We start from the raw sequence: 16137 nt of genomic DNA, 5'->3' as shown, positions 1-16137 counted from the left end.
AACTAAAGTTGAGAAATTTCAACCCAGTTCTCTAGGCACAGTATTGTTCAGTCACATCTGACTCATTTATGACCCCATGGACTCTGGCCTGCCAAGCTCCTCTCTCTGTCCATGGGATTCTCTAGACAAGAAAACTGGAGTGGGTTGCTGTTTCCTTCCCCAGGGAATCTTTCCAACCCAGGGATTGAATCCCAGTCTCCTGCTTGGCAGGTGGATTCTTTACCACTGCACCACCGGGGAAGCCCTTATATGTGTCATTAGACTTACTCTCATCCCCCCTAAACTTCCTCAAAATTTAAAGTAGATAACTAAAAGTTGAGTTAAACTCCCCAGTGGAATCTATGGGGAATAACCTATTCACGTTGTAAAGTGCCTAACAGTTGGAATCCTCTGTGTGCTTTTGTATTCTTCATTCTTGTGCAGCAATACTGGAGGTGAAGCAAATAAGTTAAGCATTTTGGTAACTGGAGATGGCGGTGTTTCCTTACAAGTTAGTTTCTGTGGATAAATTAAGTCTGGATTTGTGAATTCTATTCCAATTTTAGTATAGCCAGCTAATAGTCCTCCAGTTTTATTGAAAAAACGTCGGTTATCACCTGACAGGCTAAGGAATTCTTACAACGTGCATATTGTAGTTTTGAGTGGGCCTTTTGAACTGTCCTGCATTCATGATGGGTGAGCTGAACAGCTTTTTTTCCTTATGTGGGATAAGGGTGATAGTAAAAGGGGAAGTGGAAAAGGGGTAGGCCTGAAGCATTAGCTGCAGGTTGGTCCTCAGGTAAACCAATTAGAGGAAAAGGAAGGTTGGAAATCCTCCAATGACTCATTCCTCCATACCCCAATTTGAAGTTCATTGCCTTGCCGTAGGACCTCAAGATAAGGCAATTCATCTTGAAGGGGAGGGTGTCTTCTGTCCAGACATTTGGTATTTTAGGTCATAATGTACCAACTGTTGGTTAAAGAAGGCCATTTGCATTTGTTGGATTACAAAAACAACTGTTTCTAGACTTAGAAAGTTAAGTGTGTGTGTAGGGGTGTTTCCTGACAAGATTCTTCCATAAAAATTCAGTAATGTGGTCTGTTGGATTGCCTCCCAGGTGGCATAGTGAGTGGTAAAGAAACCACATTTGCAGGAGACGTACTAGATACTGGTTCGATCCCTGGGATGGGAAGATCCCCTGGAGGAGGGCATAGCAACCCATGCCAGTATTCTTGCCAAGGACAGGAGCCTGGTGGGGTACAGTCCACAGGGTTGCAAATAGTACACAACTGAAGCAAATGAGCACACATGCATGGGTTGCCTCTAAATCATCTATTTATGAAGGGTAATCCTTCTAGGGTAGGGTTTTTTTTTCCCCTTCAATTAAGTAGTTTTCTTTCTATATTCCCTTTCAGTTCATTTCAGTCACTCAGCTGTGTCTGACTGTGACCCCATGGACTGCAGCATGCCAGGTTTCCCTGTCCTTCACTATTCCCAGAGTTTGCTCAAACTCATGTCCATTGAGTCGGTGATGCCATCCAACCATCTCATTCTCCGTCACCCCTTCTCCTCCTGCCTTCAGTCTTTCCCAGCATTAGGGTATTTTCCAATGAGTTGGCTTGCTCTTTGCATCAGGTGGCCAAAGTACTGGCCTTTAGGCTAAGAATTAGTGCCATTCAAGTAGGTAGTGGTGTAAGGGTTAAAAAGTGAAAGTTGCTCAGTTGTGTCCAACTCTTTGGGACTCCAAGGACTATACAGTCCATGGAGTTCTCCAGGCCAGAATACTGGAGTGGATAGCTGCTCCCTTCTCCAGGGGATCTTCCCAGCCCAGGGATCAAACCCAGGTCTCCTGCACTGCAGGTCTATTCTTTACCAGCTGAGCCACCCAGGAAGTCCAAGAATACTGGGGTGGGTAGCCTATCCCTTCTCCAGGGGATCTTCTGACCCAGGAATTGAACTGGGGTCTCCCCGCATTGTGGGTGGATTCTTTACCAGTTGAGCCATCAGCCTTGTTTTAAAATCCAGGCTGTAGTTTACAGTGACGAAGTACCTGCATCAGGGTTGTTGTGAGGTCAGCACACCTTGTGCATCTAGAATAGTGCCTAGTCTGTAGTTCCCATACAGGCAACAGATAAAAAGGTAGTCACCAGTTTTTTGGTTTTCCAGTGCATATAAAACTTAACATTTATACTGTAATTTATTAAATACTAGCAATAGCATTATATCTAAAACAATGGATGCATTAAAAATACTTTATTGCTATCATCTAGGTCTTCAGTGAGTCAATATTTTTTGCCGTAGTAAATCACAATCACCATGACAAATACAATAATAACGAAAAAGGTTGAAATATTGCGGGAATTACCAAAATGTGACACAGACATGAAGTGAGTAAATGCTGTTGGAGAAACAGGGTCAATAGACTTGTGACAGACGCAGGTTGCCACAAACCTTCAATTTGTGAAAAAAACAAAAAACCTCAAACCCCTACAGTATTTGTTAAATGCAACAAAATGAGGTATGTCTGTAAATTATTATTTTACTTATTAATATTACTAAGCTGTTCTTTCATTCATATCTGGTTCAAAGGCTTTTCCCCAAAATATTTTCAGATAGCTCAAGTGTGGAAATCTTACTCAAGGAAATAAAAACAGCTGAAGATGGACAAAAGCAGGGTAGTCACTTGTAAAGTAAGCTTTTTAATGCAGTCTAGCTTGCAATCTCAAAAATGACAGAATGATCTCTGTTCATTTCCAAGGCAAATCATTCAATATCACAGTAATCCAAGTCTATGCCCCAACCAATAATGCTGAAGAGGCTGAAGTTGAATGGTTCTTTGAAGACCTACAAGACCTTCTAGAATTAACATCCCCAAAAGATGTCCTTTTCATCATACGGGACTGGAATGCAAAAGTAGGAAGTCAAGAGATACTTGGAGTAACAGGAAAATTTGGCCTTAGAGTACAGAATGAAGCAGGGCAAAGGCTAACAGAGTTTTGCCAAGAGTCATAACAAACACCCTCTTCCAACAACACAAGAGAAGACTCTACACATGAACATCACCAGATGGTCAATACAGAAATCAGATTGATTATATTCTTTGCAGCCGAAGATGGAGCAGCTCTATACAGTCAGGAAAAACAAGACAGGGAGCTGACTGGCTCAGATCATGAACACCTTATTGATAAATTTAGACTTAAGTTGAAGAAAGTAGGGAAAACCACTAGACCATTCAGGTATGACCTAAATCAAATTTTTTACAATTATACAGTGGAAGTGACAAACAGATTCAAGAGATTATACCTGATAAAGAGTGCCAGAACTATGGGTGGAGGTCTGTGACATTGTATAGGAGGCAGTGATCAAGACAATTGCCAAGAAAAAGAAATGCAAAAAGGCAAAATGGTTGTCTGGGGAGGCCTTACAAATATCTGAGAAAAGAAAAGAAGCTAAAGGTAAAGGAGAAAAGGAAAGATATACCCATTTGAACATAGAGTTCCAAAGAATAGCAAGGAGAGATAAGAAAGCCTTCCTCAGTGATCAATGCAAAGAAATAGAGGAAAACAATAGAATGGGAAAGACTAGAGCTCTCATCAAGAAAATTATAGATACCAAGGGAATATTTCATGCAAAGATGGGCTTAATAAAGAACAGAAATCATATGGACCTAACAGAAGCAGAAGATATTAAGAAGAGGTGACAAGAATACACAGAAGAACTGTACAAAAAAGATCTTTACGACCCAGATAATAACGATGGTGGGATCACTCATCTAGAGCCAGACATCCTGGAATGAGAAGTCAAGTGGGCCTTAGGAAGCATCACTATGAACAAAGGTAGTGGAGGTGATGGAATTCCAATTGAGCTATTTCAAATCCTAAAAGATGATGCTGTGAAAGTGCTGCACTCAATATGCCAGCAAATTTGGAACACTCAGCAGTGACCACAGGATGGAAAAGGTCAGTTTTCATTCCAATCCCAAAGAAAGGCAATGCCAAAGAATGTTCAGACTATAGCACAGTTGCACTCATCTCACACACCAGCAAAATAATGCTCAAAATCCTCCAAGCCAGGCTTCAACAGTATGTGAACCGTGAACTTCCAGATGTTCAAGCTAGATTTAGAAAATGCAGAGCGACCGGAGATCAAATTGCCAACATCCACTGGATCATCGAAAAAGCAAGAGAGTTCCAGAAAAGCATCTATTTCTGTTTTATTGATTATACCAAAGCCTTTGACTATGTGGATCACAACAAACTGTGGAAAATTCTGAAAGAGATGGGAATACCATACCACCTGATCTGCCTCCTGAGAAATCTGTATGCAGGTCAGGAAGCAACAGTTAGAACTGGACTTGGAACAACACACTAGTTCCAAATCAGGAAAGGAGTATGTCCAGGCTGTATGTTGTCACCTTGCTTATTTAACTTATATGCAGAGTACATCATGTGAAATGCCGGGGTGGATGAAGCATAAACTGGAATCAAGATTGCTGGGAGAAATATCAATAACCTCAGATATGCAGATGACACCACCCTTATGGCAGAAAGCAAAGAAAGCCTAAAAGAGCCTTTGGATGAAAGTGAAAGAGGAGAGTGAAAAAGTTGGCTTAAAGCTCAGCATTCAGAAAACTAAGATGGCATTTGGTCCCATCACCTCATGGCAAATAGATGGGGAAACAATGAAAACAGTGACAGACTTTATTTTGGGGGGCTCCAAAATCACTGCAGATGGTGACTGCAGCCATGAAATAAAAAGATGCTTGCTCCTTGGAAGAAAAGCTATGACCAACCTAGACAGCATATTAAAAAGCAGAGACATTACTTTGCCAACAAAGCCTAGTCAAAGCTATGGTTTTTCTAGTAGTCATGTACGGATGTGAGAGTTGGACTATAAAGAAAGCTGAGTGCCAAAGAATTGATGCTTTTGAACTGTGGTGTTGGAGAAGACTCCCAGAGTCCCTTGGACTGCAAGGAGATTCAACCAGTACATCCTAAAGGAAATCAGTCCTGAATATTCACTGGAAGGACTAATGCTGAATCTCCAATACTTTGGCCACCTGATGCAAAGAACTGACTCACTGGAAAAGACCCTGATGCTGGGAAAGACTGAAGGCGAGAGGAGAATGGGATGACAGAGGATGAGATGATTGAATGGCGTTATCCACTCAATGGACATGAGTTTGAGTAAGCTCATGGAGTTGGTGATGGACAGGGAAGCCTGGCATGCTGCAGTCCATGGGGTCACAAAGAGTCAGACACAGCTGAGTAACTGAACTGAACTGAGCTTGTTCTTTCTAGCCTAAGCAAAACAGTGCCTGTGGGATTTATTTGAGTTTTTAAACTTGAAGTCCATTCATAAAACCCAAGCTTCCTCTTCTCAGGCAGGAGCTCTGTGACCAGGCAGTCAGGATTACAGGCCAGTCCTCGACCCAAGGAAGTAACAGAGATGGTGTAAGAACGAGGTCCACCAATCTCCTGCAGGTTTACTATAGCCACAGCCCATGCTAAGTTCAAGAGAGGGCGTTCCCACACCTCAAAGTTGTTCTCCTGAAAAGCAAGCCAGGAAAAGAGGTGTGATAGTTTGGTAACTAGCAATAAGCTGCCATATTATTTATGGCATTAAGTCTTAGAATTATCGAGCACTTTTAGAGAAAAGTAGCACAAAGGAGCCTCATTATTGATTATGATATCAAGATTAAAAAATGCCTTCTTAAAAGATCAGTGCATATCCTCCATAAAGTAACAGATTTCAGTCCAAGAGAAACTTGGTACTTGAGTATTAAACCATCTTAAAATACACACCCCAAATAAACATTTGGATGAATTGTAAATGAGAAGGCAGGAGAAGACGTTCCTGGCCAATTTCTATTTTCTCCCATAGAACATTACTTTTCTAATAATAGAACATTACCTTTCTAAGTCGGTACCCCTGCTTGCCTAAGCGGTCCTGGTTGATGGCAATTACATCCTTATCCTGAAGAAGGGCTTTGGCTTCAGGGCTGATGTGTCGGAGATCATTGGACATGAGTAATGGAGCCGCCATGATAGCCCAGAGGGCCATCTGAGTTATTTGCTGATCCCGGCTGAGGCCAAAGTTGCCAATCACCAACTGGGACAAAGAATGAAGTAAGAATTCAAGGGAGATAAAACATTCTTAAAGTTACCTAGACACAGAGACAAGTCACGTTCCAGGGCATCCTGCTCTGATTACTCTCACATAAAGCCTCCTCCCAGGAACTTCTCCCTTCTGATTTGTCCTGGGTGTCAAGTAGGAAGGAAACAGGTCCACTTCAGGAGCTTGAACCAGAGAGCTCAGGTTCTTACCATATCTGGGTCATTCCAACCTCCTGGTCCTGCAACAGGAACAATTATCTTCTGGTTAGAAGATGTCCAGTCCAAGGTATTCCTTATACTTTGCCAAGAATCATAAATGTCAGCAAAATTTCTCCAGTGATTGCAGTACTCTCGGATTTCTGTGTAATTGGGCTGTGAAAACAGAGAGAACTCTTCTGTTTACTTTCTACTAACATTCTTGTGATAGGAAAACAATCATGTTTTATTGTCTCATGCATCTAACCTGGGCTGGTGATGTTTCACCCTTGATAGTATACTTGTTTCAATGCTATTCTCTCAGTGCTCAGGGCTGGTGCACTGGGAAGACCCAGAGGGATGGGATGGAGAGGGAGACGGGAGGGGGGATCGGGATGGGGAACACATGTAAATCCATGGCTGATTCATGTCAATGTATGAAAAAACCACTACAATATTGTAAAGTAATTAGCCGCCAACTAATAAAAATAAATGGAAAAAAAAAACAGAAAATAAATGGGAAAAAAATAAAAAGGCACTTGTAGCCTCCTTAGTTTACAGATTAAAGGTCTCTATGAGGAGAGCTAAATCCTTATCATTAATATAATGGAATTTCATTGTAAGATGTTTGCTTCAGAAGTAGGCTATATAACTTAAAATGGTTCTAGCACTGTTTTTGCTGGAAATTTAGCAAACAGTAACTAGGTGCAGCAGTCCCCCTTTATGTGTGGGAGATGCATTCTAAGACTCCAAGTAGATGCCTGAAACTGCAGACAGTATATTATATGTAGTACTTTTTTTTCCTATACAGGTACCAATGGGTGGGTAGTGTACACAGCATGCATATGCTGGACAAAAAAGGATGATTCATGTCCCAGGCAGGATAGAGTGAGATGGAATAAGATTTTATCATGATACTCAGAACATGTGCAATTTAAAACTTAGAGCTGTTTATTTCTGGAATTTTCCATTTAATATTTTGGTAACTGAAGCCATGGAAAGCAAAACTGTGGGATGGGGGGACTACTGTCTTGGGATTATGGAGGATTTTAATTTTTTCTATACTTCACGGTCAAACTTTTCCAAAATGTACATGTATTACTTTTATAATCAGAAGCAAATACAGTGATTTCCTAGTATGATACTATAAATCAACTATACTTCAATTAAAAAATAACTAAAATGATTTAAATAAGTAAAAGTTTCAAATCACACAGGACTCAGTCAGCAGATGATAAGGCAATTTGAATCCCAGGCATATAATTTGTTATGTTTAATTAGAAATAAAAGTTTGTAGGTAGGCAGGTGGGCTATCTGAGGTTTAAGATGTTTAGAAAGAGGTTAGAGAATTTGGCAGAGATCAGAAGATAGCAGGGATTCATTCTATAAGTAATTATTCAACACTTACCAAAAAAAAAAAAAAAAAAAAACCACTTACCATAAGGTAGGGATACACTGATAAAGTCAGAAAAGGTCCCGGCCCTCCTGGAGCTTACATTTTAATGGAGGAGACATACAATAGGTAAATAGGTAAATAGTGCTAAGCTCATAGAAGGAAACTGAATAGGTTAACATGATAATGAAGTGGGCTGATTCAGGATATATTTTGTAGGCAGTACTAAAAGGATTGCTGCAGATAGGTTGTGAACTGTGAGACAAAAAGAATCAAAGCTGACTGGCTTCCCAGTTTATGGTGGCTCAGTCTCCAATTACAGCAGTGGGGATGGTGAGAAGTGGATAAATCCTGGGAGAAATGGCAGGATGAGACTGTTAAGTAAGGCTGGACTTTGACAGGGACCTTCGTCTCCTTTGCTCTTGAGTTCTGAAAATCTATCAGCAAGGCTCTGTTGGATTCTGGGCTCACTAGCTCACCTTAAAAATGGGCCACATATAAAGGGGCCACTCACAGGAGTACACAATGCTTCTGCCGGTCCTGTTCAGGGCCAAAGACATTTGCTTATAACCTGTATGAGAAAACAATGTGTAAAATAAAGAAAAGAATTTCCAGCTGGGGCTGTAATATTTTCAAAAGAAGCTGCCTGGAAGGGCCACATTTCTACTTTAAACCAGCAGCACAGAGAGGTGACTCTGTGGTTACACTGTGTGTAGTGCCTCCCAGACTGCTGGGATTGTTCTGAGGCGAGAGTGTGGGATGGTGTCTATATTGAGGAAGGGCAGGAAGGAAGACGCTCTTCTCTGTGTGACTGTTTGACATCTGGGATTCTTTTCCCAGATGGATTCTTTGTCCATCACTGGATGGACAGAGAGTTAACAATTATCTGCAGTCAACTCAGAGCTCTCTTACATGAAAAGTTCATGACATTAGCTGTGGTTAGATACACGTGGCTTTTACATGCATGAATGAATAAATGCGTGGACAAACTGAAAGAAGAGGCAGGAGCTCTGGAACACAGAGAATCATCATTTCCAGTATCGTGACTGGATATTTCCAAAGCGAGGATTAGTTCTTTGGATGCTTAGCTACCTTGTCCTCAAAGTTCTGCCTTTTGCTCTTGGCTAAATCTTGTGGATGAAACATACCCTCTGCCAAATGTTGTATACTGTCACAGTAACAACCATCAAATTTTAGCAGATCTACTCCCCAGTCAGCGAAGGTCTGGGCATCAATGTCATAGTATCCAAAACTCCCAGGAAAGCCTGCGCAGGTTTTGTTTCCAACATCTGCATAAATCCCTAGCTTCAGTCCTTTGCTATGAACCTGAAATGAGAGAGAAGAGTCACCTTGCTAGAAGGGCAATCATGAAATAGAGAGAACCACTTCAGGCTAGAGGCAGAGACCAGTACACTTCACCAGGTAGATACTGGGGGGGGGGCTTTCCCCTGCCCCCCAGCCCATAAAATTATCCAGATTAGTTTGCCAGGAGATAAAGAGCAAAGTCTCCAGTTCTGCTGAGTTCAAACTCTACATGTAACAATAGCATAGAACTGATGTGAAAGCTGTCAGCTGCTCTGATCTTCATTTGACAGGATCTTAAAAGTTACATTTTCAGGGCAATGATAGATTTATCTGGACAAAGACTCTTTCCTTGACTGAACCTTAGGCACCTCTGAACCCCCTTTCAAGTAGGCATCTACCTTAGCTTTCCCTGTCTAGTAAGAATCCTGCAAAGTCACCCTCCCTCCTCCACCTTTTAATATCTGATCAAATTTCTTTTGCCCCACCCTTGATGTCTAAGTGCTGGGCTTGCTTCCCCGCCTCCTGATATCTCCTCTTAGTAATTGTTCATCCACTGACCCCCCACAATCTGGCTATTTAAAACCCCACTCATCTTTGGTGTATTTTGGATTTAACTTGGCTCTTGACCCTATTACAACAGTACTCAATTGCACTCAGTATCTGTCTTCACTGCCTTTAGCTAGTGTCTGGCTCCATTACTCCAGAACATAACAATCTCCAGAACATATTCCTTCTATCTTCTAAAGTTGTAGTCTATAGTACAATTGTGATAACTGCTCAAAATTTATATGGCAATATATGCATGCATGTCAAGAACCAAGTTCCTTTTTTCTCCTAGAGAATTCAGTGATTTCAGCAAAAAGAGAACTTCTCCAAGATGGGCCTCAAGAACTATTGCAAAACACAGATCTGCTGATGGGATGAAAATTCTACCCAATAAGCCTTACAATTCATTGTTTGGATAGTAACAGCTATTTTACTTTCCAAGTGTTTTGAGCAAGATTATGTATAGATATGCTCATAGTCACCTGAATGAAAAAGAGAATTACCATACACTCACATAATTAGCTAGGCGGCGGATCCCACCAGGAAAGCGTTTAGGGTCTGCCTGAAGTCTGCCTTTTGAATCTCTTTCAGGAGCCATCCAACAGTCATCAATGCAGATGTACTCATAACCTACATCCTTCCAGCCATCTGAGGCCATGATCTCAGCTATCTGCAGGAAGAGCTTCTCGCTGAAAGACAAATTCCAAGAATCATTACAATTCATTAGACAAATGCTTGGGTACTCTGATTTATTAGGCATCTCAAGGTTTTGCAATTTATTTTTCAACCCAGTAATAATTTGGTAGTAATTACAACTAATGAAGGTAAAATGGACTGGCCTTTTTCTTCTCACTCCTTCCCCTTCTACCCCTAATAACCCCAAACAATTAAAAGAGGAATGAGAAATACATAAAACTGAAAAGGCTATTAGAACTAAGAAGACAGTTCAGTAAAGTAAAACTACAAAGTAAACATAATCAGTAGCTTCTTTAGATATTAACAATAACCTATTCAGAGAAAAAGACACCATTCACAAGAGCAAACAAATAAGCAACAGACAAAACCTAAAATACCCAGAGGTAATTTTAAAATTAAGTGCAGGGCTCATTTGAATAAACAATGATGTTTACAAATAGCTAAGAAGAGAAGCAAAAGGCAAAGGAGAAAAGGAAAGATATACCTATTTGAAAGCAAAGTTCCAAAGAATAGCAAGGAGAGATAAGAAAGCCTTGCTCAGTGATTAGTGCGAAGAAATAGAGGAAAACAACAAAATGGGAAAGACTAGAGCTCTCATCAAGAAAATCAGAGATACCAAGGGAAAATTTCATGCAAAGCTGGGCTCAATAAAAGACAGAAATGGTATGGACCTAACCGAAGTAGAAGATATTAAGAAGAGGTGGCAAAAATACACAGAAGGCAAAAATACAAAAAAAGGTCTTTATGACCCAGATAATCATGATGGTGTGATCACTCACCTAGAGCCAGACATCCTGGAATGTGAAGTCAAGTGGGCCTTAGGAAGCATCACTATGAACAAAGGTAGTGGAGGTGATGGAATTCCAGTTGAGCTATTTCAAATCCTAAAAGATGATGCTGTGAAAGTGCTGCACTCAATATGCCAGCAAATTTGGAACACTCAGCAGTGGCCACAGGATGGAAAAGGTCAGTTTTCATTCCAATCCCAAAGAAAGGCAATGCCAAAGAATATTCAGACTATAGCACAGTTGCACTCATCTCACACACCAGCAAAATAATGCTCAAACTTCTCCAAACCAGGGTTCAACAGTATGTGAACTGTGAACTTCCAGATGTTCAGGCTGGATTTAGAAAAGGCAGAGGAACCAGAGATCAAATTGCCAACATCCACTGGATCATCGAAAAAGCAAGAGAGTTCCAGGAAAACATCTACTTCTGTTTTATTGACTATGCCAAAGCCTTTAACTGTGTGGATCACAACAAACTGTGGAAAATTCTGAAAGAGATGAGAATACCAGACCACCTGATCTGCCTCCTGAGAAATCTGTATACAGGTCAGGAAGCAACAGTTAGAACTGGACATGGAACAACAGACTGGTTCCAAATAGGAAAAGGAGTACATCAAGGCTGTATGTTGTCACCCTACTTATTTAACTTAAATGCAGAAGTACATCATGTGAAATGCTGGGCTGGATGAAGCACAAGCAAAGAAAAACTAAAGAGCCTCTTGATGAAAGTGAAAGAGGAGAGTGAAAAAGTTGGCTTAAAACTCAACGTTCAGAAAACTAAGATCATGGCATCTTATCCCATTACTTCATGGCAAATAGATGGGGAAACAATGGAAACCTTGACAGACTTTATTTCTGGGGGCTCCAAAATCACTGCAGCCATGAAATTAAAAGATGCTTACTCCTTGGAAGAAAAGCTATAACCAACCTAGACAGCATATTAAAAAGCAGAGACGTTACTTTGCCAATGATGTCTAGCCAAAGCTATGGTTTTTCCAGTAGTCATGTATGGATGTGAGAGTTGGACTATAAAGAAAGCTGAGTGCCAAAGAATTGATGACTCCCAGAGTCCCTTGGACTGCAAGGAGATTCAACCAGTACATCCTAAAGGAAATCAGTCATGAATATTCATTGGAAGGACTAATGCTGAAGCTGAAGCTCCAATATTTTGGCCACCAGATGCGAAGAACAGACTCATTTGAAAAGACACTGATGAAAAAAAAAAAAGAAGACCCTGATGCTGGGAAAGATCGAAGGCGGGAGGAGAAGGGGACGACAGAGGATGAGATGTTTGGATGGCATCACCAACTCAATGGGCATGAGGTTTGAGTAAACTTCGGGAGCTGATGATGGACAGGGGGGCCTGGCATGCTGCAGTCCATGGGGTCACAAAGAGTCGGACATGACTGAGCGACTGAACTGACTGACTGACTGATGATGTTCTAATTTATGAGAATAAATTGAGAGACATTATTTTGTTCTTGAATAAGAAAACTCAATATTAAAAAAAAAAGCAAACTCTCCCTGTACACTTCTAGACACTTAATAAAACCTTTAACTAACCCCCAAATGACTTTTTTAAGGAAGTTTGCAGCATGACTCAAAAACTTCACCTCAAAAGTTATATACATGAATAGTCTGCAAAAGATAAATGAAGCTAGTACTGTATTATTAGCATTAGAATACACAGATAAATAGAATCAAAGAGGAAGTTCAGAAAAGAGATTCTTCAAGCCATTTGATATCATGAAATTTAGTACATATTAAATAATATTGCTTATAGGAGAACAAAGTTCAGCTGGATTAAAGATTTAAATACTTAAAAACCCATAAAAATACTAGTAAAAATATACATTTTATATTCTATTTTATATTCAGATAGGAAAGAACTTTCTTTGCATGATGCCAGAGCCAGAAATCATAAAGGAAAAATCTGGTGTTTGATACATAAATATCAAAACCAACATATAGCAAGAACCACTGTTTTGGGAATTCCTTAGTGGTCCAGTCATTAGGATTCTGAGCTTTCACCGCCAAGGGCCTAGGTTGGATCTCTGGTTGGGAAACTAAGATACTAAGATCCCACAAGCTGTGCGAAATGGTCCAAAAAAAGAAAAGAACCACTGAGTTTACAACTTATGGTAGACCGAAAACAAACAAAAACCAAAAAGTAAACAAAACAACCCCAAACACTCCAATTGAAAAATTCGGAACAAACAAGCAGTGCAGAAAAGAAATCATGCAAACAAACAGCCAATTTAACTTATAAAAAGATGTTCAACTTTATCAGTAATCAATAAATGAAAATAAAAACACCTACCAGTTTGGCAAATTTCAGAAGAATAACAAAAATGCAGTGTTGGCCAGACTGTGGGGGAAAACAGGAACTCATACACTATTGTTGAAAGTGAAAGCGTGAGCTGCTCAGTCCTGTCTGCCTCTCTGTAGCCCACCAGGTTGCTCTGTCCATGGCATTCTCCAGGCAAGAATACTGGAGTGGGTAGTCATTCCCTTCTCCAGGGGATCTTCCTGACCCAGGGATTGAAACCCAGGTCTTCTCATTGCAGACAGATTGTTTACCTTCTGAGTCACCACAGAAGCCCACATGGTTGTTGGGAAGGTGCATTTGTAAAACTTTTGGGGGAGGACAGTTTGATATGAAACAAAATGAGCATACCCTTGGACCCAGGATTTAGACTTCTAAGGAAAAAAATCAGATGATATACAAGGGTGGTTATTAGCAAGCTTTGTTCACAATAATGAAAAATTGAAGAGTGTGAATAGTTATGAACAGGAGATTGTTTAAATAAAGTATGGCATATACATAAAATCTGCACTTATGAAACTCTCATTCTGTGCCAGGCACTCATTCTTCAATTTACAAAGGGATCATCAGTTTGCCCAAGATCACCTGGCAAAGTAATAATAAGCTAGAATTTGAACCCAGGCAGGCAGACTTCAGAGTCTTGTTAACTGCTCGTGACATAAACGTGATCTCATTTTTTATTGAAAATCACTTTAAAAAGAAATTCGTGTTTTTATTTACATAGAAAAAAATGGAAAGGTTGCATATTAACACTTTAACCATGATTATTTATGGATGGTGAAATGAGGGGAATCTTTATTTTCTTTATACTCTTCTTTACTATCCACATTTTTTGCCATAATCATGAATTAATTTCATAATCAGATACAAAAATAAGACAACCACCGCTTAGGAAAAAAAGGAAAAGACAGAAAGAAATATGGGATGGCCATAATTTACTCCAAAGTCATGATGGATTTAGTCTGAAACTTAGAAAGCCAATTAACTCTGTCATGTTTGACCAATATTTGTAAAGACATTCAAAGGAATAACTTATGGTCACTGGGATATACCATGACCGCTGCTTATAGAGGGGCCTCTGCACTAAGGCTGTCTTTATTATGTTTTTAAACAATATCTGTCAGTGATTCTTAAACTTTTCTAGATAGAGGTCTATTTGAGAATCTGAACAAAGCTCAAGATCCTCTCTCCAGAAAAGCACATATACTCACATTTGCAGATTTGCATTAATTCCCCCATAGATTCCAGGCTAAGAACATTCCTTGCCTGTTCCCTCACTCAGTCGTGTCCGACTCTTTGTGACCCTATGGACTGAAGCCCGACAAGCTCCTCTGTCCATGCGATTCTACAGGCAAAAATACTGGAGTGGGTTGCCCTTTCCTCCTCCAGGGGATCTTCCTGACCCAGGGATTGAACCCGTGTCTCTTTCATCTCTTGCACTGGCAGGCAGGGTCTTTATCACTAGCGCCACCTAGTAAGTCGTGGTAAAGAATCCGCCTGCCAATTAGGAGATGAAACAGACGCAGGTTCCATCCCTGGGTTAGGATGATCCCCTGGAGGAGGAAACGGCACCCCACTCCAGTATTCTTGCCTGGAAAATTCCATGGGCAGAGGAGCCTGGCAGGCTGCAGTCCATGGGGTCGCAAAGGGTCGAACACGTGGGCTGAGCATGAGCATGGGGTAAGAACATTCCTTCCATATGCCTAATTGACGGGGTCTGGTATTGCACTGTGCTTTGTCCTTCAAATGGGTTATCTAGTTGAAAGTCAACCTGTGTGAGATAAGAACTGTTTTGCAGATCACCAGAGTTGGTTCCCTGAGGTAAGAGTTGCTTTCCCAATCTGCAGACAAAGGATGTGTGAGTCTGATAGGATCAATACTTGTCTTATCAACTAACGATCCGCCGCATAACCTTCCAACCAGGCGCCATACCCAAGGGCTATGGGGTGGGGAGATCTAGGAGACACTATGGTCTCTCTAAATTCCCTCAAATTAGAGCCAAGGAACCCGTGACCCCAAAAGAAGAAATGACACGCGTCTTAGTCCCGTCTCTCCTATCCGCCACAGCTGTTCTCAGTGCTAGTACCCGGCAGACACGGAGCAGTAGCTCTCAATAAGGGTCTGAACAAACTGGATGGTAAATGGAGAAAGACCTTAGGTGAGTGAACAGGCAGAAAGAGGTGGAGAAGCAGAGGTCGCTGGCCAGACTCCCACCCCAAGGGGTCACATGGAGAAAATCTAGAGCTAGTCCCCATCCAGGGGTTACAGAGAAAATTCAGGGCTAGTCCCCATCCAGGGCAGTTTGCTGGGGATAAAAAAGCAGCAGCGATAAGGGAGCTCTCTCTTCAGCTGAAAATTTTCTCGCTGAGACCCTCCATCCTTCCAAACACATCCAGACAAATATATGGAAAGGCGAAGGGAAGAAGGTACCCCAAATCTCTGATACCTGATACAGGAATCTGGCTCTTCTTGGCAGTTCACGTTGCACATGAAGCGCTCCCAGTGCAGCCAGCCCATGGTAGGGGTCATCGCCAAACCGTTGTCCAGGCCGCACGCCCCAGGGAGCCCGCAGGGAACCAGGACCTGGAAGCAAAAGACCAGCACGCAGCCCAGCCACAGGACTCTGCTCAACGGTTTCATCATCGCTGTCATCATACAGCACAGATTTCCAAGAGTCACCTGGCGTTTTAAAAATTTAACCTTCGGGGGTAAAAAGGCAGAGACCGTCCGCGGAACCCGCTTTGGTGCCCATCACCAATCACCGGTGAGTTATTAAGCCGTGACGTGACTGT

General features: G+C 41.3%; 1 protein-coding gene across 1 annotated transcript; it reads right to left on the bottom strand.

Annotated features, from left to right (window-relative positions):
• Window positions 1-2220: 2220 nt before the first annotated feature.
• Window positions 2221-16131, bottom strand: GLA (galactosidase alpha). Its single transcript, XM_065915020.1, has 7 exons — window positions 15792-16131; window positions 10050-10224; window positions 8833-9010; window positions 8164-8255; window positions 6307-6468; window positions 5894-6091; window positions 2221-5529 (listed from the first exon to the last, which is right to left on the bottom strand). The coding sequence occupies exons 1-7, from the start codon at window positions 15998-16000 to the stop codon at window positions 5224-5226; spliced, it is 1320 nt and encodes a 439-aa protein (XP_065771092.1). The 5' UTR covers window positions 16001-16131; the 3' UTR covers window positions 2221-5223.
• Window positions 16132-16137: the final 6 nt, after the last annotated feature.

Source organism: Muntiacus reevesi, chromosome X, assembly GCF_963930625.1.
Source record: "Muntiacus reevesi chromosome X, mMunRee1.1, whole genome shotgun sequence".
In the NCBI taxonomy this organism is placed as follows: Eukaryota; Metazoa; Chordata; class Mammalia; order Artiodactyla; family Cervidae; genus Muntiacus; species Muntiacus reevesi.
The sequence above is the reverse complement of the archived record's forward strand: the minus strand, read 5'-3'. Positions and strand labels throughout refer to the sequence as shown.